General features: G+C 42.7%; 1 protein-coding gene across 1 annotated transcript in view; it reads right to left on the bottom strand.

Annotated features, from left to right (window-relative positions):
* Positions 1-27,162, bottom strand: part of SMPDL3B (sphingomyelin phosphodiesterase acid like 3B) — a 532,892-nt gene that overhangs the window by 371,177 nt on the left and 134,553 nt on the right. The window contains exon 3 of the mRNA XM_069623063.1: positions 23,757-23,854. Within this exon, the coding sequence (XP_069479164.1) occupies positions 23,757-23,854 (98 nt within the window). The remainder of the gene's footprint in view (positions 1-23,756; positions 23,855-27,162) is intronic.

Raw genomic sequence — 27,162 nt, 5'->3', positions numbered from 1 at the left:
CGACCTTGGACCACCACAAAATGTCACTATTGCCGTTGGATGCAACCAAAGCATTTGATAAAGTTGACTGGTCCTTCCTCCAATGAACCCTCAAGGCCTTCCAATTTGGCCTACTTTTTCATAAAATGGTCCTGGCCATTTACTGTTCACCAAAACAACCTTGTGAGTTAACCAAAGATTAACAGCACCCATACCACAAACCTGTGGAACTAGGCAATGATGCCCTTTATCCCCCTTATTGTTCCCTTAGTAATGGAGCCCTTAGCGCAGTGAATTTGCAGCAATTTGGCCATCGAAGGGCTCTGGGTTGGCCACAAACAGCACAAACTCTTTTTTATGCGGGCGATGTGCCGCTTACCCTAACGAATATTCATCCCTCTCTTCAGCATTCCCTTTGGTAATTCCACAGGTTTGGCAAGGTGGCAGGGTTCAATAACCATTATCATAAATCCTGGGCGGTAGGTTTGAATTTGGAGGAGATAGATTCCCTCCGTCCTGCCTGCCCTATCCACTGGAACGAGAAATAGATTACCTAGGGGTGAACATCCCAGCTCTCTCAAGGAGAGGTGTATTCTGCGACAGATTTAACAAATCTCATTAATGGGACGGATTATGGCCTGTAAAATAAACTTGCTTCTGCGGTTTCTGTATTTCAGCTCCACTATCCCCGTGGCAATCCCACTGCCCCCCCCATCTCCACCTACATCAACAGATGCTTTGCTTCATATGGAAGGGTAAGAAAGCCAGAATCCCTAAGAAGATGATGATGATGATGGGCAACGCTCGTTGGGTTAGGGGTTCCTGACTTACGCAAATATCAGGTGGACTCACAACTGGCACGCTTCTAGACGTGGCTCTCCCCAGCAGATCCCCCAAAGTGGGTAGATATTGAACAATCAAGGTTGCTGCTGCCCCTTCGCTCCCTCCCGTACATCCTCCAATCTGAGCGTAGATTCTGGCTGGGTATACTTTCCTCCACAAAATCCACAGTGAGAATGTGGGTTTGGGTGATGAAATCTAAAGGCATCCCGGGTGGATTGGGCCCAAATACCCCGGTCTTCCACAATCCGGTCTTTACTCCAGGCATGCATCCCAGAAACTTTAAAAACTGGTCATGGGCGTGGGGGGGTGTTTACAAACACTGGCTCAGCTGTTCGAAAAAATGGTCAGCCACAGACCTTTGAGGACTGCAAATGGACATTTCAAATGGACGAGATGGACAGATTTTTTTACGCCCAGCTACGTCACTGGTACATGCACCTGCTGATTCGACAAAGGGCCACACGCACCCTTGGCCTCTTTGAACTCACTTTACAGGAGGGGCTACTTGCGGGGAACATATCAAACTTTGCAAGATGACATGTGGACCCTTCGCCCTACATATATGACATTATGGAAAACAGACCTGGGTGGTTCGATTGACAACCACACTTGGGTGGACATCTGGTCTAGAAGCTACTCTTCTTTGGTCTGTGTGACGAACAATAAATGTGCCCTTAAACTGCTTCTTTGTTGGTACTCCCTCCTGGCACGGCTTCACCACATTCAGAACTCAGACCTATATTGCTGGTGAAAATTTGGGTCGCATAGGTACCCATCTACATATGTGGTGGGACGGCCCCATTTTTCAGGCCTTCTGCGATGACATACTTTCCGCAATTGATGCCATTACCCAGGTCAAACTTCTCTCCACTCTTTCTGCCTCTTCCATTAATGTGCTTTTTCTGACATTCACCATGAACTTAGGACTCCCTTTCACCAACGCTACCCTGCTCACACAGTCACATTTTTCCATCCCAGTCCTCATCCCTGGATCACCTCTAAGATCCAGAGCCTCAAAACGAGCATGCACCATGACCTATGAAGCTGACACAAATGACCCCCCACCACACTTGTAGCCTAAACAAAATCCCTTGCTGCTCTCTCCTTTATACTGGACTCTGCCAAATCATTCGTCACAAATGTAATCTCCTACCTTTGCATTACACCTGCAACCTTTCACATACCTCGAATACATTATCCATTTCCTCCCCCTTCTCTGCTAATGACTTGCTCCCTACTTATCCTCTAAACAGTCTAAAATAATTGGATAAACTAATAGTCCTCCTCTATCACCCTTCCACACCCTCCTTCCATCCATCAACTCTCCCTGCTACTCCTACTCCCAACTACTTCTCTCCTACCAAATTGGCACCCATTGTTTGCAGCGCCAACCCATTTTGTGCTCTGATCAACGTAAGTGCTCCTACAATGTTCAAAGTGGAACCTGCCCTCATGTCGCTGAGTTCTTTAGCCTCTGCCTCCACTGGACTTTTCCCTGCCTCCTTCAAATCTGCAACTGCCATACCTCTTTTTGAAGAAACCATCCGCTGACCCAAATACCCCAGCAAATTATTGTGCGGTTCCCCTTCATCCTCACTATTCTAAGGTTCTTGAGCTGGTGTTCTCCAACTGGATCCCTATGTACCTTCAGGATAAGATCCACTTCAATGTGATTTCCATATTAAACACTCAACCAAGACTGCTCATGCAAGTCTGATGCCCACTACTCCAGTCTCTTCTATTCTTATCCTTTTGGAACTCCGCTCTAGTTCGGACACTGTTGACTACTCCACTCTCATCCTCACCTTGCATTACCTAGGGTTTACTTTAGGGTTGCCTCTTACCTAAAAGGCCTCTCCTTTAAAATCTCTGGGAACTTGCAAATATATGAGCACACCTTTCCCCCGGTTAGCGTCCTCCAAGGATTAATCCTTGGACCTCTGCTCTTCACCATCTACATCATCCACACCGCTGTTCTAGGAAGCCTCATCTAATTTTTTGGCTGTCACTATCACCTCTTTGCTGACAACACTCAAAAAACTTCTCCTTTCCCTCTTTCACCCAGGTAATCTTGAAAGAGACTGGCAACTGCCTCACCACGTTTTGTCACTGAATGGCTCTATGCTGCCTCATGCTGAACCCTTCAAAACTGGAATTCCTCTTTCTCTTGGCTTCCAACGCCATCCCTACCCTCTTCCATCTCCTTCTTGTCTGATCTTCATGCTCCCTATCTCAAGACTTGCAGCCTTGGGATCCTCTCTGATAGCAACCTTGGACTGCAACAATCAGCACTACCATCGCCTCTGCTGGTTGTATTAATCTTCTCAAAATTTGGAAAATGTGTCAATTTCACACTCACTACTCCATGAAAGCAAATCTCCTCCACATGCTCAGCAAACTCAAGTAATGCTCGTGTCAACACCTTGGCCTTTCTCTACTCTTTCCTCCCCATAGTCCTCAACTCTGCAATCCACACTCTACAATCTACCCAGATCCTCCCCCACTTCAACCTACTGGCACAATGCTGGTTGGCAATCCATACACAATTGCTTCTTCTTCTCATAGTTTTTGAAGCGATCAATGGCTTTCCTCCTCAGTAGCTGGTTGACTGCATCTCCTTCTACTCCCCATCTTGTTCCCTCCGCCCCTTCTCTGCACTCAACCAAACTGTGCCACCTCTCGCTTCTGCTCTTTCTGCATACTTGCACACTACATTGGAACCCAATGCCCATCACAATCAAAGCCAACCAGACTGTGAAACTCTTCAAAACTCTGCTTAAACTCTACCTTCTTGCCAATGACGGAGAGCCCGTTACTGCATCCTTCATCCTCCCTACCCCAACAGGATCACTCCTGCAGTGCCACGTAATAATGTAATTTTGTACATTTGTACAGTTCTCCTCATTAGTTTGCAGCACATGCTCCCCTGGGTTAATGTTACCTGTGGAAGGTCACTCGTTTCCCATGTGTTGTTGGGGGGGACTATGTCCCACTTTATTGACAGCCTCATTAATTATAAAATTATAAAATAGCTCACAATTTGTTGCCATCATTTTGCTATTGTAAAGGTACCGTTCCGGGGAATGCTTCTGCCATGTGTACATGTGTTATTGTAGATAATTTCGAATTGAAATAGTCTGTTCTTCAAATAGATACAAATGATGACTAATAAACATGAGGCCTAAATTCCACAGTGACACCATCCACCTGGTGGGGCGCGCACTTGAAAGTGGCAAAAAGATTAAAGGTAGCACACAAAAAATACCTAAATATACAGAGAATTCAAAAGTGAAAACAAATACTCTGATTTTAAACCTAGACTGTGGTGAGCAGAGGAGCAAAATACACACAAGAAATGATTTAAGGAAGAATGGTTTTCAGTTAGTTGCAAAAAAATGTTTTAAATGTATTTATTTGCATTTGGTTAACAGATAACCTTTGCAAAAAATAGTCAACAGAAAGAAAAGAAGTTACACATTTCTCATTTAAGTAAAAATCACTATTAGCATTTAACACATTTAAAACAGGTTCAAAAACATACAAATTAAAAACATTTAAAAACATCCAACTCATCGAAGTTAATTAATTCCATCATTTTAATTATAACAGATGATAATTCAGAGCTGCCTCTCTATTTCTAATCCAATCAAGTTCGAAAATGTTTTTCTTTTTATTTACATGGGTCGCTTTCAGCTTGTCTATGTTCAAGTCATAGTTAGTCGTTTCATACATGTTTCAAACATGTTTCAAACCATTCTAGCAGAACTCTTGAGGTACTATTGATCACTTGAATTTGAAGTTCTGCTAGAATACTATTTGCTGGAGGAAGCAAGAGAGCCCTACATAATTGCAATTGTTTCAAATCTGCCCGTACTTGTAAGGATACTAGTCCTACCTCGTGGCTAATAACCGACATAGGTGTCCCCTTAGGGAGTGGAAGCAGCCCTTTCCAGACAATTGACTCTACTTTGTCCAAGTCTTTGCTAGGGGGCCGGACTCCACTCTGTACAACAGTTATGGAAAGACCTTTTGGTTGTAATATTTGATCATGGGAATAGCTGAGTATCTCCCGAACTTCCTGTCAAACACTTATGTTTCGGTAGAGTTCCGCCTAACTTTTGTGGTCAGCCGATTGCAGTCACGCTGGTTTGATCTCTTTGACTCAATATCAACGCCTACATACTTAAATGATTGGACGACTTGCAGTTCTTTATCTATAGACCATCTGAATTTGGGCATGATTTTACTGCCATAATTTAGCACTAGAACTTTAGATTTTTTCACATTTAGATGCAAGTCTAGAGCTAAAAAATATGCATTTATTGCTACCAATTCTCTTTGAAGGGCTATCAGTGTTAGGTCAAACAAAACGATATCGTTGACATAGGCCAGGTCATTTATTTGTAGGTTTCCTAACCTTGGGGGAAAGTTTCTGATGTTTTTAAACACTTCCCCTAGATTATTAGTATATAAGCTATACAGGAAAGGGGCTAGCCCACAACCATGTTGCAACCCACAGCGGCTACTTACCCTGTATAGTTTGCATCTTGGTCTAAACGGACCCTTACCGCAGTATCAGTGCGTAACGCGGTCAGTATATCGACCAAGGCTGCTGGGCATTCCATCTTCCTAAGTTTTGCCCACAAATGTTTCCTATTTACTTTATCAAATGCCTTAGAGATATCAAGAAAGCCACAGTAAAGCGGCCTCTTTTGTTGTTTGGCCTGAGTTTGCAAATGATTTATCACAAAACAGTTATGGGATGCGCTCATCCCTTCCGAAAGACAATTAAATTTAACGATGACTTCTTTCTCTTTTGCCCACAGTTGCAATCTATCCAGAATTATAGTCCCAAAGATCTTACTGGATGCGTCGAGGAGGGAAATGCCACCCTTCTTGTAAATTACAATATTTGTTTTTTTTCTCCAAGAAAGGGGCAAGATCTTCGTTTTACAATTTCACAATAGAGTACATATAAATAGGCTGCCCAAAGGTTGGGATCTGGTGGAGCATTAGAGGCCTTGCTTTTCATAATAGCTCTCCTTATGGTTCCCACGGATTCCAGTTAAAATTTCGAATGCATAATTTCGAATGCATTAATGTCGAAAAAAAAATTGGATTTATTTTCCGAATATATATTAAAATAAACAGGGGGTTGGGGGGATTCAAGGGGGGAATACAAAACAAAAAAACAGTTTGCCATTTTCTTTCGACATTATTCATTCAACATTAAGGCATTCAAAATTATTACATTTGAAAATGTCACTATAAACTGGTTCCCACGTCTATCTTTACTTCTTTTAAGCAATTACTGCTTGATGTCTTTTTTTCCTCTGCCCCCTCATGTGAATTATAAAGTTTACTAAAATGAGTTTCCCACTCGAGAGACGGGATAGGCTGGCATTGAAAGGCAGGCTAGTTTGATGGATCCTTTTATCAGTCTCCAGAAAGAAACAGAATTTTTACAAATTGAGTGTAGCATTGTCTCAGGGTCATTTATGTAGAGCAGGAACCGATGGCATTTTACCCAGTTTTTATACCTACATCTTAGTGTTCGTGCTCAAAGTGGAAGCCAAGGCAGGCAGAAAAACAACGCGGTTGTGTTTCTGCCTAAATCTGCTTTCACATTTGGGGCTCTCGGGCTCCCCACGGGGAGCCCGAGAGCCCCAAATGGGAAAGCAGATTTAGGCAGAAACACTGCAGCATTTAGCATTTCCCATTTGGGGCTCTCTGGCCCCCTGTGGGGAGCCCGAGAGCCCCAAATGGGAAATCAGATTTAGGCAGAAACACTGCAGCATTTAGCATTTCCCATTTGGGGCTCTCGGGCCCCCTGTGGGGAGCCTGAGAGCCCCAAATGGGAAATCAGCTGTAGGCAGAAACACCGCGGCATGGAGGCCGGAGGAGCCTGAGAAACTTGGAAAGAAAAACCGCAGCGTTTTCAAACACAATAACGTTGTATTTATGTTTGCGGTCGCTTCAAAAGCGATCGCAAACATAAATACGTTTTCAAAGCTGCGGTTTTATTTCTAAGTTTTCCGGGCTCCGCCAGCCCGAAAAACCTAGAAAAAAAAAACGCAGCTAGTGCTTATTTTAAAAAAAAAATATATAGCACTTACCGAGATTCAGCTGCAGCTTTCCTGCTCTGGTCTCCGGTCCCCGTCCTCCGCGTACAGCACCAATGAAGGAAAAGCCACCCAGCGGTAGCTTTTGTTTACTACAGCTGGCTGGCTTTTCTTTCATTAGTGCCGCAAAAGCAAAAGCCAGCACAGGCGGGCATCCATTTCACAAAATGTATGCGCCCATGTGCTTGCTTTTGCGAATTTTGAGCTTGAATAGCTCAAAATTTTACATAGGAAGTTTAAAAAAAAAAGTGCTAGTATTTTTTTTTAATGTTGCCTATCTATTTTTTAAATAAAATTTGTAGCTGGACTACCCCTTTAAGGCCAGTCCATTTTTCAAAGCGCATAACAGCCCCCCAAAAGGACGGCCTTGCACACCCTGGGCTGCATCCACTGCTAAGACCAAAGAGCCGTCATTTAATGGGAAAATCGTTAGCCATGTCTCCTGCAGACAAAAGAGAGCATGTTTAGGTAGTGAAACAAAGTCTGTCTGTAAGAAACGGTGACCTCTGCAGGTCCATGATGCAAAATAAATGCTGCTGATCATCCGCTAGAGTTTTGATTTTTTACCCCTGTGTCTAGTGCCCCAAGAACCATGGACCAGTCGTAATCGATCGGAAATGTTGGTAGATTTTTCTCTACAATTCTGCACTTTCCCTTCTTTTGAGTGTTTAAAACAACAGACGGGGGGGGGGATTCAATGCTAATTAGACTTGAAAGGACAAGGACACTTGAGAGATCCAAGGCTGAAACAATGGGCTCTCGTTTGATGGCAGGTTTTGATCTATTAAGTGCTGCACCATGTCATACCCCAAAGATAAAAAGGACTCCAGTTCTGACAAAACGAGGGCCCTGATCATTCGAGAGCAAAAGTGAAGTTTGGCCAAGCTTAGTCTGCCCTTCACTGGCCATTCCACCAGTGCAATGTCACCTGAAGAGATTAATCTTAAGCTTGGTATCTCCCAAAACAGGGCAAGAATTTGAGGGCGATTTAGCGGGAGGGAGTCCCTGTTTAGAAACACCTCAATTAGGATCAGGATGTGCTCTATTAATGCAAAGGGCCTGTTCCAGTGTTTGGCCTTTTCTTCTGCATTAAGTTGTGATTTACACCAGGGCACACTTACAGGCAAGAATCTTCCTTATGTAGTTTGGCTTTTATATAGGAACAGTCTTCCTTGTTTAGGAGATTTGGACGAGGGGCCTTGGCTGATGATACCCAATCCCCCACTTCAGCTGGCCCAAACATGTCAATCCTTGTTGGAGGAGATTCATCTCTGTTTGGGGACACCTTTTGCGCCTCCAACAGTTTTAGCCTTCTCTCTTCTAATGTGAGAAAGGGTTGCTGCTCCAAGTCCCTTTGTGTATCAAGCCGTTTTTCTAGGGAGACAGTGATACCCAGAGGGAAGAATGAGCTGCCCTCACCCACATGTTGGGCTTTGGCCTCCTTTGATCTAATAGGCAAGACATCCTCTTCCAGCTCGATCATTTTATCAGGACTTTTTTTGTTTATAGGTAATTTGGGCCCCAAATCACATGATTTGAGTGTAGGTGGCGGTTTGGGGGCCCTTCTCGGCAAGTCCTCTTCATTTACTTCAAGGTTTTCCAGCTCTTGCCTCTCTACCGAGATCATAACATTTACCAGCACAGAAGTAGGTGAATCTTCACGCATACACGCCAAATTCAAATTTGCTAGTTCGCCCACACACTCCATCCCACACACTCCATGTCCGAGTAAACTTCCATATTAGGTTATTGTAGAGGATTTACATATTTGTCCAAAGGGCCCTTCTGAAAAAAATGTCCTTGCTTCTTTGATTTCTTGTTTACCTTTCTAGGTGGACTCGCAGGTTTGCTTTTGGTCACGGTCTTAGCGTTTGGATTTTTGGAGCTGACTCGCGTGACCTCCTCAACTGTAGGGGGGAGGTTTTGACTCCTCCACAGATTCCTCATGAAGCTGCGTGATCCACTTCGGCCTCGTTTTGGGAGGAACTTTTGGTTTTAGATTTCTTAATTTTTGGAGATTCAAAGTGTGTTTTATTTTCCACCAAATGTATCACTATAGCAGGCCCTTGATTTCGAATGGATTTAGTAACTGCATGTGTGGTCGGTGTTTGAGGGCCAATATCAGTAGTGATATTTGTCACTCACTCCTCTTCCCCCTCCTCAAGCCTGGGTTGGCCCAAAGTACCTGCTTTATATGCCGTAGGCTGAGCTCTTCCATTTCTAAAACCCTCCAGGAAAGCACATTTCAAAGACATTGTGGTTAAGAGGGCACGTTGTTCTCGAAATTCCTCTGCGATTTGATCAAAATAGTTTGCCATCTGTGACAAAGTAAAGTTTATGGCATGAAGAGCAGAGCCTGGGGTATTAGGGCAGTCTTGAATTGAGGTGTGCATATTTTTCAATCCCTCTTCATCATGTGAAAAATCCAGCAGAGATGGATCCAGTTGCAAGGTTAATTGTTTATGGTCCAGTGCCTCTGAGGTTAACAGAGAAGGGGATTGAGATAGATTTTCTCCTGCTGTTTGGTGGGTACCTGGGGAGAAGGAATTCGCTGCTCCTCTATATTCGGATTATGTAAGGTCTCAGCATCTGGCGAGGTGTGCTTGCAAACCTTATCTGACCGGCCCACTGCTTGCTGAGAATTTTCATTCATGTTACTGATTGTATTTAAGCAGGATAGCTGCATGATCACTGTGTCAGACAGCAGTGGGGACATCCTTAGAGCAATGGGGGGGGGGGGGGGGACAATAATTTGAATTGTAGTTGTAATCTGGTATGGTTTTGCGTTTTTAAGTGCATTTCTCTATGCTTTACCCCACTCCTTAGGGAATGTGTGATCATTTGCGTTTTAACTGGACATCAAGCTTAGAACAGGTTTGCAGAAGATGTCACGCTAACAATGTCCCAATCTATGGAACCCAGTTTCATGCAGTCAATCGGGCGGGTGGGCCTTTGATGTGACCACGGTGAACACTCACACAGCACTCAAACACCTAGACTCTGGGAGCTATTGGCTCACTCCCACTATGCCTGCCTCAGCCCTTTTATCAGCTCAAGTTAGGGCAAGTCCCTTTCCTCTGCAGGGTGCGGAATGCACTCACTGCTTTGGTCAGGTTCTTATCGAGGTGGGGGGAGGGATCAGTTCAATAGATTTAATGCCACACTCATTATTATGGCACTCACAAGGCAAGTGTAACAAGCCCCAACTCTGCCGCCTTCCCCCACACCTCCTTGCCTCATATCGTTCACTAGTGTGCCAGCCATCAGGATGCTCCTGCACCCACCGCAACACTCCGAGCTGCTCCAGATAATTTCAGGCTCTCCCAACGCTCTTCCAATGCGTCTGGGACCAGCTGCAGCAGGCTCAGACGAGCTTAGAGGAAGGCATCTATCAGCGTCCTATGAAGCCGCACTACTGCTTCTCAGAAGCCACTTCCGCGACACACGTATTAGTGAGTGATTCTGCCAGGCTCTCCTTCACTTTATTTACTGCGGTTTAAAGGCTACAAAAATGCCCATTTAGTAGGAGAGCATATTTAAGTTTGTGGCAGTTTTAATGCGAAAAAGGTGGGGCTGGCCTTGCGACATCAGAAAGTACCAAAAGGTGAAACATGACTATAGTGTCAGTGTAGTGTGTAGAATTGATGATGTCATCAGATGTCCTAAAACAAAGTTTCTACAATCTTCAATACTTTTGTTATTGTTATCTATGGATGTTAATTTCTACGGTTTCAGTTGAAATACATTTCCAGGCCTAAACAAGTGGCCTTAACACTACCTCTTAAGTTAATGGTGTTCCAAAAATGTACATATTCACATTATGAAACCTCATTTGTACTTTTAATTAGATGTTCTACGGGGAAAAAAGCTATTTATATGAAATGTAAGCAACTACTACTATACTTTAACTTGTAAACTAGGATTGCACACTAGTACTGAACTGTTGAAATTACCCCCCTTGAAATAAAAATGATATAGCCTCATTTAGTCAAGACCAAACCTTGCCGTCCAAGTCTGCTAGATTTGTGCAGAGTAAGATGCATTATCACAGTTGGTTTCCCTCTGCACTCACATGTCTGCAAAAGGTACATTACTTGTTAAACATTTACATTGTAGACTGCAAAAAACATTTTATCAACTCAAAATGGACTTTTTTTTAACACTTTATTAATTTTACAAAATAACCAGCAAGTAACTAATATAAGCATTCATGTAATATCAGAGTTACAATTCCTTTCTGAACAATCAATGAATACACTAACACAATTTAAGAATCCTATGATACAGGCTAACATAGATTGTCCTAGGACATAATACCCACAGAGCACATCGAACATCGAAAAAAAGAAAGAGAAAATAAAAAATTAAATTAAAAAGAAATGTACACATACCCTCCCCTCAACCAGAATTCCTAACCAACTTGACACGCAAGTGATTAAATACCTACCCCCACCATAGTGGCTGTTAAAAGGTGACCGGAGTTCTAAGTAATCACCCTTTTTATTTAGTTTTTGAAACAAGACCTTCTCAAAGTCAGATAACACTTGCACATCACTCATCCAACTCTCCACTCACGGTTTTTCCTTGTTTTCCCCAATTTTAATATTTGTTTTGCAGCCACTACTAGCACTTTGTCAATCCATTGACTATACTGCCTGGCAATCTTACACAGTTATGTATTGGCTAGTAAAAGGACTTGCAAAGGCATCCTAGGAAAGGTCATTGATAATACTGTATCAATTCTGTCCAATACCTCCCCCCAGAATTCCTTCACCCTAGAACACTCCCACAACATATGCATAAGAATACCCCTCTCCTTACCACAACCCCAGGAAACAACATTTTCAATCAAGCCCAAACCATGCATACGCACCATACGTGGTGATGAAGCAAATATAGCACACCCTGCCGGTTTATCCTGTATTGGCATAGATAACATGCCTAGTGTCTTTAAACCAAACTACGGCAATACAATGTCCTATTAGCAATTTGAGGATCAGGATTATGTCAGAGGGAGTCGTTATAAGTAAGATAAGACATTACCTTCAAAGTTGGATTGCCACCAATTAAGTATTTCTCTAGACACAGTAGTTGTGGGAAACTTCGCAACCACATTCGGTATCTTCGCCATTGAGTAAATATTGCTCAATTTATAAGGTTAAAGGTGCCACTCTCAATTGATAACCAAACAGGCTCAGAGATTCTCAGGTGATATATAATGTGCAGCTTTCTTCAGTATGAAACCTATGTAATATTTATCCAAATCAGGGTAACCAAACCCCCTCCTGTACACTACGTAATAAAATGAATCTCAGTATTTGTTTTTTTCTTTTCACCCCACAGAAACTTTTGAAATATCTGATCAATCATTTTCAACATCTTTTTTGTGAATCTCATTCAAAGTCTCTGCTAACCTATCTAGGTTGAATTCTACAATTCTCTTCAGAACCCAGATCAAGTAGATCCCTAAATACTTCACATGAGAATCTGACCACTCACAGTTCCAGTCTGCAAAATCCCCCCTCCTACAGGCCACTGATAGTGGGAAACCCTCTGTTTTGTCCCAGTTACTTTGTGGCCCAAACTTTCACCTACCTTCTGAAAAGCATTCTTCAAAACTGCACTTCCTTCTTCTGGGTTAGAAAGGATAACCACCATGTCATCTGCGTAAGAGAGAACCTTGACCTTAACTCCCCCAAACTTTAGTCCTCTTATTCTTTGTTCATGCCTGATGTGATCCGCCGAAGGTTCTAATGCAATATTGAACATAAAGGGTGACCGAAAATTCATTATTCACCCACATTTTAACCATCGCTGCGTCGTGTAGACCACCAACCGCTTTAAGAAATTAGTGCCAGAACCCACCCTTCTCATGGTAAATTAAAAAAATTCCCAGTTGACTGTCAAAAGCCTTCTCTGCATCTATGAGCATCTCAACAGTATCCAAAGTTTCAATTTGGCAAAGACCCATTATATAAATAATGGTCCTTATATTATCAAACCAAAGCTACCCCTCATAAATACAACCTGAGATGCATGAATTAGACTCCCAATACATTTAGCCAGCTTATTTGCAAAAATGTTAGCAAACATTTTCTATTTGACATTAAGAATTGAAATGGGCCGATAATTCCCACATTTTTCACCTCTTCCCGGCTTTGGTATCAAAGTGATCATGGCCTCTTGCATAGTTGGACAAACTCTCGCATCCTGTGTGAAAATATTTAACAACTCACCTAGAATGGGTGCTACATTTGATCCAAATGTTCCGTAAAACTCAACAGGCAAGCCATCTGAACCTGGAGACTTTCCAACATTAAGCTGCTTAATTGCTAACAAAACATCATGAAGCATTATCTGTTCATCCAAACCAGCACATCCTTCCTGACTCAAAGGAATTTCAATAGACCTTGAAATGGGAGAACGAATTAAAAACACAAATCGCTCTTTGGATTAACAACAAAACGATGGAAGAATTGGTAGAAATTATTACTTTAGAACAATTCACCAATTCTTTACCCTCGTTTTTTTGCACAAGGCAGTATTACAACTAAATTGACCTACCCTAGCCATAGCTATTGAGACTGCCCAAAACCACTCAGATCAGCCAAACACTTCCTTACGCTCCTCACCTTGGTGTACCGAGTGGATCACAAACCTACTCACCGGCCCCAACCCCAGGTATTAGATGGGGTAGGAGGATCATATAAAACCAAGGAATGGATACCGAAAGAAAGAATGAAGTTAAAAGACCTGGCCCTAGAAGTAGGGAGGAAAGTAAAAGGGAGGAACCTAAAGGAAGCAAACCACCTCCCTCCTATCTGCTTTTGATGCAGAGAAACAGGCAATTTGGCCAGATACTGTCTGAAACTTTTTAAAGTTGAACCCATGGAAATAGGTTGTTTAAAAGGGGAAGAGTGGGAAGAAACCAAAGAAGAGCTGGAAACCTTTTGCATAGGTTTGTGTCAGTCCTCTGCTGACTTCACATATAAAAAGGCCTGGGTAAATGGGAAACAAGTAAAAGCATTAATTGACTGAGGTAGCAAACCTGGGCTGATTTGGTCACAACAAACCTCGAGATTGCCACCCTAGTTAGAGTTACCAGTGGACATGGGGATGACGAAATATACCCTAAAATACCTGTATACAATAACATCAGGGGTGAATCATGTCTGATATCAGCCATCATTCCTGGACTCCTCAAAGAAGTTATTGTGGGAAGAGACTTCCCTGCATTCTCCACTCTTTCACAGGAATCCCCAACTCCCCATACGGAATTTAAACCTCAAGACTACCGGCACTCGGTTATCCCCCAAAACAATTCAATATAGGATTGGAAGGAGACAGAACACCACAAACCTACCATTTACAGAGAACCTTCCAGGAGACATAAAGAACCCATAAACCCAGGCTTACCCCCTCAGGAATGTTTATTGGGATACCTTCGAGAGACAAATAGAAACACCTCGCCTCTGTCAGCACGGAGAAAAAGAAACCTGTGGAATATGAAAGAGTCCTCTGATATATCTCGTTCCTGTTCTTTCCCAGGTCTTCAAATTGAAGCGCCAGGACAAATACCAACTATATCCGCCTCACATAGGGGAAGGGCATGTGAGAAACCTGAAGGTGTCCACGGGGATCTGTTATCCAGGTGGCCGGGACACAGCCATCGCTTTTGGATCCAGTTCCTGGGGGGTCCAGTGTGCGAGGATCACCTGTGTGAGGGGTCTTCGGGGAATGAGAGTGGGACACTGGACAGCGAGATGCGGTATCCCCTTCCTTGTAACACCTTTATCTCATCCTACCAGGTAGGATACATAGGAACTTAACCCTCCCCCTTCACTTCACGAACACTTTCCCACAGACAGCTCGCTATGACAGAAAAAGGACTAACACCCTAGCCGTATACCTGACATGTCCCAATACGATAGTTACGATAATTACTGACCATCACACACACCTGACTTCTATTACATTTCCCCACACGGATAAAAGGCGGAGCACAAGAGCACACTCTGAGCGAGGCAAAGCACACAAGGAATCCATTCCAAGATAGCAGTTTAACACAAGGCGAAAGACGGCAAAACAGAAGGGGATCGCAAGGAGGGAAGTGCCCTTGCCCTTTTTGACAAGGAATCATTTTTTAAACGAAGCCTCAAGAATAGAAAGCGTAAAACCAGGAAACCAGGTTAAAGAATCCTGCATTGTGTGTCGGAGGTACCAGGGGCACTCCCGCGTCAATAATCAAGGTGAGGAGAATCACCTACTGCCGTGGTACTGTCCTTGGTTACTACAATAAAGAAGCACCAGTGAAATCAACACAGCCGGTGAGTTGGGGAGGCCAATAGCAGACTGGTCCAGGTTGAAGCCAAGGTTGCAAGCAGCAACATTATAGGGTGAACGCTGAAGCAAACAGTGTATGAAGCGCATGTGATAACCAACGATAGTATAATTGGACAACAGATGAGTGATTGAACTTTGAAACCAAGATACAAAACCTTAGACAGAGTGGTCTGGCACAGCGTGCATGCTCATTCGAAGGCCTCTGTAAGATATACAATTGAGAGGTGGCAAAAGCGAAAGAGTGACAAAGGCTTGTGAATCGAAGTGATCCTGCAACGGGTCAAGCTAAATCCTGTGCACAATCGAAAGTCTTAGATGTTAATAGAGTAAAGGAAGTTGATGACAAAGTAGATAAAGTTGGTCCGAGCCCGAATGAGGGAGATTAGCTGAGAGCTTTTGGGTTAAAGCAAATGTGTGTTAAAGTAAATTAAAATGTGTCCAAGCCTGGCGGATGGAGACTGATTGAACATTGTGTTGAAACAGATCTGAGCCTGGTGGAGGGGCATCCGGGGTGAACCGTGAGTCACCCGAGAAATTGGATGCATGAATTGGATACATGAAAATCCTACAAGCATGGTGTTAAAGAGGATTTCAGCCCTGCTGAGGGGGGTCCGAGGTAAATAGTCAATCACCTGAGAAATTGAGTGAATGTGAAATCCTGAAAGGAAAAGAACCTATTGTTTGTTTGTCACATCAGGCCCTCTGAGACTTTGAAAGACAAAGAGACTTGGGCACGGAAGGCACTGATGTTAAGGTTTGAACTGCACCCTTGTACTAAAGAAGCCAGAGAGTGTGCTAAGCTTGAGTGTGTCACCTTGTCCCATGCTGAAAACGTGGGCAAGGAGGACCAACGGCCTGAATATCCAGACTTATTTTTTGGACACTTTTCTGTACATAACACTGTTACCCACACTATTTGTATTTGGCGATAAGGATTAGCAATAGGTTCATAAGTACAGGCCATTTTATTTTGACAAGACACCACTAGGACTGTGTTATTATTTGATGGCCATAGCTTGCTCCCATCTTTGGATTTAGGATTAGATAGGTGTTTTTCAAACCCTTTTTAAAAGTTCAATAAACACCCTTGAACTGTGGTCACTTGTGTCCGTCTTACTGTTGATACCATGCCTTCCTTAAACATGCCATCCACATTTGCAACAGAAAATATTCTTTATTGTTAAATATTGGTAATTACGGTTGTTGGAGTGGTTTGTTTGCACTTTATTCTACTGCTTTGCAGTGGGAATGATTTCAAGATGTCACCAGTTACCTTTTCTGTTGGCAAAGGTGCATGGATCCATTATCATTTAACAATGATTGTGATACATCAGAGAATGTATGCAGCCTCAATTTCTCAATTAAATCTACTTGATGCGTTGATCTACTTACAAGAAGTTGGACAAATAAAGATCTGTTTGTTCTTAACTCTATAAGTGGGACAGCCAGTTTTATTTTCATTTTCTTCCAAGCTTGGATGCAGATTTTGTTTATTTTTCTTGATAGGATTCCATAAATCTATGGTGCTTGTGTCAGGGATGAATCTATTTGTTTTGAATTCATCATACTGTAGTCAGGGGTCCATAAATTAGAACATAAAAAACACATACTCAATAAGTGGAGCACCCACCGGGCAAGAAGCAACACTATTTATTACAGCTGGGTAAGCACGAATCAAACAGAACAGTGGATAGGCTCAGATCGTTAAGGCTGACATCTGAATGGACTACAAACAGTAGTTTTATACCAAAAAGTACAAAGGTCTGAAATCCATCGAAACACTTGCAATTTACCAAGTTCATTTTTTCAACGTTTCCCAGGGATTTCATTTGTTTGTTGATGTTACCTCCTCAAAACTATAAGTTGATTAGTAAAGCTTAATTGGAGCAAAAACATTTCAACAATTTCCCAACACATTACCTCCCCATGTGGTTGTACATTTATTCATAGCCTACCCTGGAACAACTTGTTATTAATGAAGTAACATTTGTGCCGACCGCCGGAACTTTAATACACTGCCATTGGTCAGTACCACTGAGAACAGGACACAAGATTTCCTACAGCTGTTGGGAAAGGGGACATTCACACGATACCTGTTGGAGGATGACCTTTGGGAGCCCTGTGGTAGATCCTGTGAAGGCTGGCCACCTCCGTAAAGCTCAGGAACTTACTGTCGTCCCGTGTTCCTTTCCCATAGCCACCTGCCGATGGGTATAGGCGGACATGTGACCGCACCCTGGTACAGAGACACTTCCCCTCTGCCTTGTAGGGTGGCTTGTTTGGCTGTCTGCCCTGTAGTTACATCACCCAATTCTAGCTGAGCAGCTAGAGCCCCGTCCCCCCGCCCTTTTGCATATTCCTGGAATACGAGTCATACTTGAGTCCCGCCCCAAGCAATTTCCCACTACGTGTGCTTGTAATGGTGCTATTTTTGTCTTTCCACTTTTTAGATTAATTATCGTTAACCCTAAAGTTCCCAACGAGACCCTATTTTGGGGGTCTATGGCTTAGAATACCTCAGTCCTTACCTGTGTAGTTGCTCCCACCGCCCCATTTCTTTACTCTCACAGTTGGTAGGTGTGCTCCCCCTAACACCCTGTCTAGCGCTGAATTAGCATCCGTTAGTAAAATACAATCCAATACCAAGACCATGGAGCTGACCAACATCTCATTAACAACAGCTGTGGTTGCAATGTTGACAACTTCAGGTCCATCATATGAAAATGCATTTGCAATCGGTTTAAGATTGTTAAGCAATTTATTTATTGCAATATTCTCACTGTTTAATGCTTCTTTAAAGTCATAATGATATGTGTGTGCTGTGGTATGCCTGCCATGCTCGATGTCTGTCAAGTACTGGCCCTGTTAAAAAAATACTGTGCAAGTGCCCTCGTGTGTTGTGTTATGCATACTAAACTTCCAGTAACCTTAAAAGCTCTGTGTGGATGCTCAAGGACTTAATCAGCTCAAATAACACTGAATGTAATATTAGTTTTCCTCACAATCCAGTTTCCTTTTTCAAACTCTTCCCATATTGTAGAATAAGGCTCTTTCATACCACTCATTTCTGCAAGATGGTTTGACACCATCCCAGAGTAATTGTGAGTGTTTAATCCAAAGTAATACCCAAAGATTGCTTCTACTGATGAAGTGTGCATTCCAGTCACATCTAACAACCCTTATTACTTGCAACAAAGGATTCCACCAGTGCCATGTAATCCCTCATCATTTTAAGCAGTGGCTATGACTGTCCTTCAAAAATGTGAAACTGCTTAGTTTTTCCAGACATATTACACACATTGTTTTTATTCCATGGCTGTAGGTGGTCTTGAATATTGCAACTCTGATACATTTCATTTGTGATTCTTTTGCCTTATTAAGTACTTCCGCACATGGATGCACATGGATGCTTCACACTTGTAGGTAGCAGGTCTAAAGTGCAACAAGTGTGCCTCTTCACACTTCCCTATGGAATAAATAGGTTTGCCCATGATGTTTTGCTGTACAGTGCTCTCACTGTACCAGAAATCCCACATTTTTGGAATACTGTTTCCAGAAATAACAGCCAGTAACACAAAGTAATGCCATACATATAATAATAATAATTAGCATTTATATAGCGCTACAAACCCTCAGGCATCTGAGCACTACTGATTATTATCCACAGTGTGTGGTGCTCATTTATCGACCTCAGAAGGATGAAAGGCTGAGTTGGGCCCTGCTGATATGTGCACTACACTCTGGCATAAGGCAAATCAATCACGAAGACACTGTTGAAACATTATTAGTTGCTGAACAAGACAGTAGAGACCAAATCTAATGTCACAACACATTTTAAATCTGTGGCACAAATACATTTTGTTAAACTTTAGAGACAAGTGAAAAAACCCAGCTGAACTAAACAATCTGCTTGGACAGCTGGTATGATTGGCAGGGCACATATGCAAGTTATTTGCTTCAGCACTTCTTGTTACCTTGAAAACAGTCCAGGTTGAAACACACTCAGGATACGAACTTGTAACCAATACATCATCAACCGTCCTGTCTGCAGTTTCTGTGCTCAACAGTCAAAGGAGCAGAATTTGCTATACCTCGAGTGTTGAACAGAAACCATGCCAAGACTACTACTCAAAATGATTTCAAATCCTTAGCTCTTCTGTTACCATCAGATTTTTTAAAAAAAGATGCACATTTCGGCTTTATAAGCTCTGGCATGTCACACTGAAAAGTATTGGGATTAGGTCTGGAAAGAGCCTCTGTTGTATGTAGCTCTTGTAAAAACAAAATAATCTGTCAACATTTCCGCTATAAAGAATTTGATTGTGGATATTTTTCAGCCGGTTCCCAAATAATCTGTGTTAAAGTTACTCCACAACAATTAAGGGTTGCAGAATGTTTTGACAAAATGCTTTGTGGAATTTATGAAATGTTTGAAAATTAATTTTACGTATAATGTTCCATTTTACACAAAAAAAATGGTTTGTTACAACATATTTTTAAAATCTTTGTTCACACTGTGCCCCATTGGATCTGTTCCAAAACAAACCATTAGGATTTGCTTCCATGTTATACAATTAGGAGTTATTCTCATTCAATATATCAAAGGTGTGGTTTGACCTCAGAAGATAATAATTTTTAGTCCTTGACTTCGTTGTGTGATATGCTATTGATGGCTGGATAGTCAGGGCTCGCCACCACAAATCCCATTAGAACATAGCCTTTATAAGCTTTGGATAATTTTAGGAGATTATGTCCATCATGAAACAGGGTAGCTGCTGGAGTGAACTTTTAAGCAACTTTTGTTGTACAATTCTATGGACTATGTAAGAAACCTAAAGGTGTCTCACCCACTAGTCCCCAGGGATCTGTCATCCAGGTGGCCATAACACACCCATCGCGTTTGGATCCAGTTTCTGGGGTGGACCAGTGCGGGAGGATCACCTGCATGGGGGCGGTCTTCGGGGAGTAGAAGTGGGACACCAGACGGCAAGACGTGGTTCCCATTCCCTGTAACACCTTTACCCCATCCTACACGGTAGGATACGTAGGGACTCAACCCCTCTTCTGCCGACACAAACACTTTCTCACAGACAACTCACTGTGAGGAAAACAGACCAACACCCGAGCCGTATACCTGACATGTCCCACGACAATGGTCGGGCAATTACTGATCATTATACACACCTGACTTCCATCACACCTCCCCACACGGATAAAAGGCGGAGCATGAAAAAACACTCTGAGCCAGGAAAAGCACACGAGGAAGCAGCAATTCCAAGATGGCAGTTTAATACAAGGCGGAAGATGGCAAGACCAAAGAGGATTGCAAGGAGTGAAATAACCTTGATCTTTTCACTGGACAGACTGCATCTTTCATGAAGCAGGAAACATAAGACCTGGAATTAAAGCTAAAGAATCCTGCATTGTGTGTCGGAGGTACCCAGGGCTCTCCCGCATCGATAGTCAAGGTGGAGAGAAGAGTTTGCCGCTGTGGTACGGTCCTTGGCTCCTACAACAAAGCAGCACCAGTGAAGTCAGCACAGCCGGTGAGTTGGGGAGACTGATACCAGACCGGTCTGTGTGGAAACCAAGGTAGCAAGCGGCAACATTGTATGAAGAAAATTATTAAGACAGCAGATGAGTGAATGAACTTTGAAGCTAAAATACGATACTGTAGACAGTGTTCCGGCATCATGTATGTGCTCATTTGAAAGTCTGTTAGGTATCCAACCGAAAGGGTATGATCTCTAAAAGAAAGAATTGTGAAATTGAAGTGGTCCTTCAACGGGTCAAGCCAAACCCTGTGCACATTCGAAAGTCTTCGATACTTGATGTAAAATTGACATTGGTCCGAGCCCGGCTGAGGGAGACTAATTGTGTAGAAGGGATCTGAGCCCGGCAGAGGGGGATCCGGGATGAACCGTAAGTCACCCAAAAAGGAAGAACCTATGAACAATGGGCGATAAAGTGAAAAGTGAAAGACAGGCTCGGGCTCGGCAGAAGGAAGCCTGTGCAGAACTTTATGCTAAAAGGATCTGAGCCTGGTTGAGGGGGATCCAGAGTGTATAAGGAATCCCCCGATGTGAATACTTGTGAAAATCTAGAAGGGAAAATAACTTGTTGTCTATTTGGTTGCATCAGGCCCTTTGAGTGAAGAGACTTTGAGAAGCAAGGAGACTTATGCTCCGGAGGCCCTGATGCTAAAGAAGCCAGAGACTGTGCAATGCTCGAGAACTGCTTTATCCCGTGCTAAAAACGTGGGGAAGGGAGGCCAGAGCCTGAAAACCTGACGTATCATTTTGAACACTTCTTTCTTTTCCATAACATTATTTCCCACACTATTTGTATTTAGAGGTAAGGAATGGCAATAGGCTTTTTAGTATAGGCCCTTTAAATTTTGATGAAACACCAACAGGACTGCGTTATTATTTGATGGTCGTAGCTTGCTCCCATCTGTAGATTTAGGTTTAGTTAGGAGTTTATCATACCCTTTTTGAAATTCAATAAACACCCTTGAACTGTGGTCACTTGTGTCTGCCTTACCCTGCCTTTCTTCCAACTAGGATTCCTTTTCTTCATGACATTCTTGATACCAAGTCTTCACAGTTGCATTAAGGGGACCCTTTCCATCAGGTGCATCCTCAAGGAAGCCTAAACTATCTACAGCTCACAAATCTCCCTTTTGCAGGAATCATTGGTATATATTCTCCTCCGTTATCTTTCATGCAGCCTAGAACTTCATTAGCTAAATCTGTCTCAAGCTAGAAATCATTATTTTGGTATATCAAGGAGACCAAGCCTAAGCACACAGAAAATGTGCTGTGTGTTTTGATAATCATTAGGCCAATTTGAAATGGAAGTTCATTAGTATGTCTTTCCTTTACTGAACTGAGGCCTGCCTTTCTGTTAGAAACTCGTACATAACAGGTTTTTGACAAAGCAGCAGCCTTCAGACTCAAATGTGCATAATTAACCTGTAAGTTATCAAACACTCTTTGCCCACCATTTGTAAAAGGATAACACTTCTTGTTGTATTGCTTGTGTACCTTTGTCTTCCATGATTGAACCTGTGAATTTCCACTTCTCCTCTGCCAGGATGGTTTTCTGTAGCAATTTAGCAGCATGATATTGAGCCCTCATAGTTGAATTTATGTTGTAACTTGCTTCTGTGATTGGTTCTTGGAGTCAGAATTTCTGAAGATTACATCCATGTAAAAAAATACATCAAGTATTTCCAGGGATTTCTGTCATATAGTATCTTCCTCCCTACCACCATTTGAGTAACAGATGTCCTTATAGGGCCACTCATTCCCTACCATGGTGTTAACAACTTTCAAGGCCCTATAAGAAACAGCCAATCAACCGGACGTACACATTCAGTGATGTTTCTCGAGGTTCGCTAGACATTGTGAACATTTTTCATATGCCATTCTTCGAGGTATACTATGTCAAAAGCCAGAGCATCTTTGGGATTGATGCACCCACACAACTTAATTTTCCATGGGCTAATCATAAATCTTATAATCTGTATCTTCAGTGCAAACAGTGTATGATGGATGCCTCCTTGCTTTATGTCTATCGCAAAATAAACAACTATTCCACTTTGGGAGCTTGTACAGGGAATCTCCTTCCTGCTCACTGAGCTCTCCCCAGCATCTCCCGTTATTCAGTTTATTTTGTGTATCTGGCCTGTAGTCTAGCAAGATAACCGCTGGGTGTGTACTTCTTGAACACAACAGATGTCACTTCACAATACATTGGTTTATTCCTTCTGCAGTTGTATTTGCAAAGCACTCTAGAATGTGTTTGTAATCGCTGTATACACAATCCCTACAGTATCAATTAGTTTCCCCTTGATGTTGAGTTTTGAAATAAAGTTTCCTTTTGTTGTGACTTTTTTTGTGGCATTGACACAGCACAAATTAAAGTCTATATCACTACAGTGTTTGCATTTGGATGACAATTGTTGATTGATCTATATTACACCTTCCAAAACTACAGTCAAACAGCTTTACCTGACACAGAAATACAACTTAATCCTTGAAAAGATTAATAGAATTGTACTAAGCTAGTACAGTAATTGGATATCTGTACTGTAAGTTAGGAAATTTCTGACACAATATTGACTTCAGAGTCAATGTTCAGGGCCACTTTTTAGGCATTCAAATATCTTCGAAATGCGACCATAGAAATTACAAAAGGTCCACAAACAACAGATATGGAAAATGTTATGTTGGCATTGGCAGCCATCTTGAATGACATCAACGGTGCCAAAGAGTGACACCATGGAAATTATTCCTCTATTGCCATTTTCTGATGTCACAAAACATTCTTACCTTTTCCTCACTAAAATTGCCACTGAGCAAGTTCTTTTCTACATATGCTCCTGTACTAACAGTGAACAACTTGTCTTGTGTAGAAATATCTAACAGCATCATTTTTTTAAACATATTTTTATTTGCGACTCACCTGGAAATACTTCTTTTAATAAGTTGGTGATCTTTTCCACGATGTGGAGAACTTTTTCCTCCCCAAGATTCTCATTGGGAACATGAGGCGTGTCATCTCTAGAACAAAAGAACCCAAAACGGTACTCTTAATACACTGCTAAGTAATGAACAGGCTTCTTGCATGACTTAGTGACACATTTCAACCTTTAAAATCAGACAAAGAAAAAAAAATGCAAATGCAATATTTTATACAACCAGACCTTCTATGAGTGTTTGATTGAAATTTTGAAAGGCCATCCTTGGAATTTAGCATGTTACAAATGTAAATAATAGAAACGTTCAGTAGGTCCCGGATGGTGACTGCAGATTTATCAGGATGGCTTAAAGTATAAACTGTCTCGCTAATTCTTCTTCTAGTGTTATGGATCTCCCAGTGGATGTGTAGTCTTCCTTATATCCACAAGGAATGGCCTCCCAACCTTCCCTTGCTGATAAGGAGGGGAATGGGGATAAACAACTATGGGATCTAGGGATTTATTTATAAAAGAAAGGAAAGGGTGTTTTCCTCTTGGAATGGCCTAAGCAAAATGTGTCAAGAGGGGTAGAGTATAAAGCAGGGATTTACAAATGAGGGGTCTCCGGATGTTTTGGACTTCAACTCCTACCAGCCCTGCACACAGTAATGAATGATGAATGTTTAAAGGAACTGTAGTACAAAACATCTGGGGAGCCAAAGGTTGCAGACCCCTGGTATAAGCTGTCAAAGCTTTTATACGCATTTGGGTCTCAGCGAGGATCCCTACTCTAAATACAGTTTCAGAGATGTGGTCCCCGGCATGCCTTCTTGAACTACTCACAGTCTCTCATATAAAGCACCCAGCTTGCTTCTTTATTAAAGTCACCGTTCACCATTTGTTATCCATCCAGGGGGATAGGGCCTGGGTCATGTCCTGCTCCAAGGAGTATGGTGGCTAGCAAACTCTTCAGGCATGTAGTTTCAAGCCCATGGTCCAGGGATATATTGCCTACACCACTCTTCTGCAGAGGGATATACTGTTGAGCTCACTGTTGTAGAATCTCATGCCTTCAAGGGGTCCCAGGCTTTCAAGCAATTTAGTCCTCTCAACCTACAGGGCCAACAGCTGTGTCAAGCTTAGAAGCCTATCTAGGTCCCTCAGCTCTGCTAACAGGCTGTAGCATAAGCAGGTTTCCTGCTTCCCTAAGAGTGGGCTGCCTTGCTCACAGTCATGGGCGCTCTTGGCTGACTGCTTCCCCCTTGTCCATGTCTCACTCTAGCCTTTCTTAGGACTCTACTCTGGGGGACAGATCTCCTTCAGCCATGTATTGGTCACTTTCCTGTTTCCTTTTGGGATCATTTGTCACAGCTGATATGGGTATGTGGGTTCATAAGCCCGTCAAGACATCTTTAGTCTAGGAGGAATTCAGTCTTCCTCTCTCCACTCCGACTGCTCGTGTCTCCTCTGCTGTCTTCCGGGCTCTGGCAACACTGATGTTTTCAGTGCTGTAGTTTTTCATTCAGGCTATTGAGTGTCCACTAGGAGCCCGACAGACAGAGGATGTTGCATAGTTCTCTTTTCATGTTCTGACTTTCTCAGCGAGGGTCACTTCTGCTATTCGGGCAACACTCAGCACTACAGCATCCTTCACAGGGCCTTTTATCTTTACATCCTAAACTCTGGGTTTTGGTTACAAGGGTCTTCAATGACATATGGGATTTGTTTTGAGGAATGGTCTAGATTCCCTTTTCCTTTCTAATTGTATTGATCATCTAGCATAAATTGTATGCAAATGTGGCACCCTTTTTTCTGACCTCATATACAGTTGGGTATAGGTCTTTGAAAGTATGGGAAATACATCTTATGAGGCCCAACAAGGCTGAAACATGTTTCGGGATGCTGGTGGTATCGTGCAGAAGGGATGTGACCAAGCAGTTCGGGCTGGACTACCCTTTTTGGGGTGGGACCAAGCCTGATTTGCATAAGGTCTGTCCCCTTTTGTAATGGCTTTACAGGCAAAGAACGATGGTCTGGAGGGTTGCCCAGAGCAATACCAGAGGTTAAGATTAATTCAAAACCTTCTAGCCATCACCTCTTATTTTTCTCGGAAATACATCTAGCCATAGCCCAGATCTTCAGAAGCAAATTCCCCAAGCTCGTAGGTAGGGACAATGCGACATCTACCCAGTACCACCTCCTGGTAGGTCACAGCTTTGGCAACAAGGCAAGTTGCTTTTACTGAGCCACAGAGACCCCTCCATAACTTGGAATGAGTTTGGGCACTTGGTTAAGTCACATAAACATTTAGATTCACTGTATTCCTCTAAGTGACATGAACATGAGTGGTAAGAAAAGTCGATATTCTGCTCAAATTATGGCTGGGCATCAACTTAAACGATGGGGGCTTACCTTTTTTTTTGTGTTTTTTTTTTTATTTTTTTTTAATCGCATTCAAATTCTGGGAGCGGTATAACCATGAGAGACATGTTCCCAAACCTTTGATGTGTTGCCAACATGTTTGGCTGTCAAGTCAGGTAACATTTTCAATGTATGGTGTGAATGTGATTGTCAGGATTCACCACTGCGGGTTGTTTTCACGGTCACTATGGCAACGCTGGCGGCTCCTCTCCCTACTCCATCATGGAAGCATATGTGTGCCGCGAAAGCGGATATGGAGTGATGTCCCTCGCCTGGAAGCCGGTACAGATCCTGTCTTTCTTGCCTTTGCCTCACCCAGTCTCCTGATTCCAGGTTTCCCTTGCATGCTGGACTCTCTACCCAGTTCGTACTTGGCTCTGCTGCCTTGCTGCTTCCTAGACTCAGCTGTCTTGCCATTTGCCATTGGTTCTCTATACCGTGGTACATTGGAACTTGGCTCCTGTAATCCTCCCTTCAGTTTCTTCATGGCATCATCTAGCTAGCTGCACAAGAACTGTGGGTTGTTTTCCATGAGAAGGGTTTTTTCCCTCATTATTGGTTTTGTTCCTCTGGGCAAAGCCAAGAGCCAGTTTCATAGTCTGTTTTACGGTGGCTGCCCAGGTTTCCAGACGCCACCATCAGCCAGAAAGAGAACCCTCTGATAAAAAGGTAAGGAGGGATCTTGACAGATTGCAACACCTTGAAAAGAAAAACAAAATGGATCAGTTTCAGGAACTGATGGCCACAGTACAGGGCTGACTGCCGAAATGCAGCAGCTGAAGGCTGAAAATGCATAATGCTGCTTACAGCAGGCTCAAACGAATCGTGAGACTGTAGCGGTTATGCCCACACAACTGTATATTGATAAGTTTCAAGGAGACCCAAAACACTTAGAGTTCTTGGATTCCTGTATGGTGGAGTTTTCTTTTTGGCAGAATGCCTTTCCCACTGAACCTTCTAAGGTGGGGTTTTAATATCCCATTTGGCCAG

Source organism: Ambystoma mexicanum, chromosome 11 (genome assembly GCF_040938575.1).
Source record: "Ambystoma mexicanum isolate Mex_15411 chromosome 11, UKY_AmexF1_1, whole genome shotgun sequence".
Taxonomy (NCBI): Eukaryota; Metazoa; Chordata; class Amphibia; order Caudata; family Ambystomatidae; genus Ambystoma; species Ambystoma mexicanum.
The sequence above is the reverse complement of the archived record's forward strand: the minus strand, read 5'-3'. Positions and strand labels throughout refer to the sequence as shown.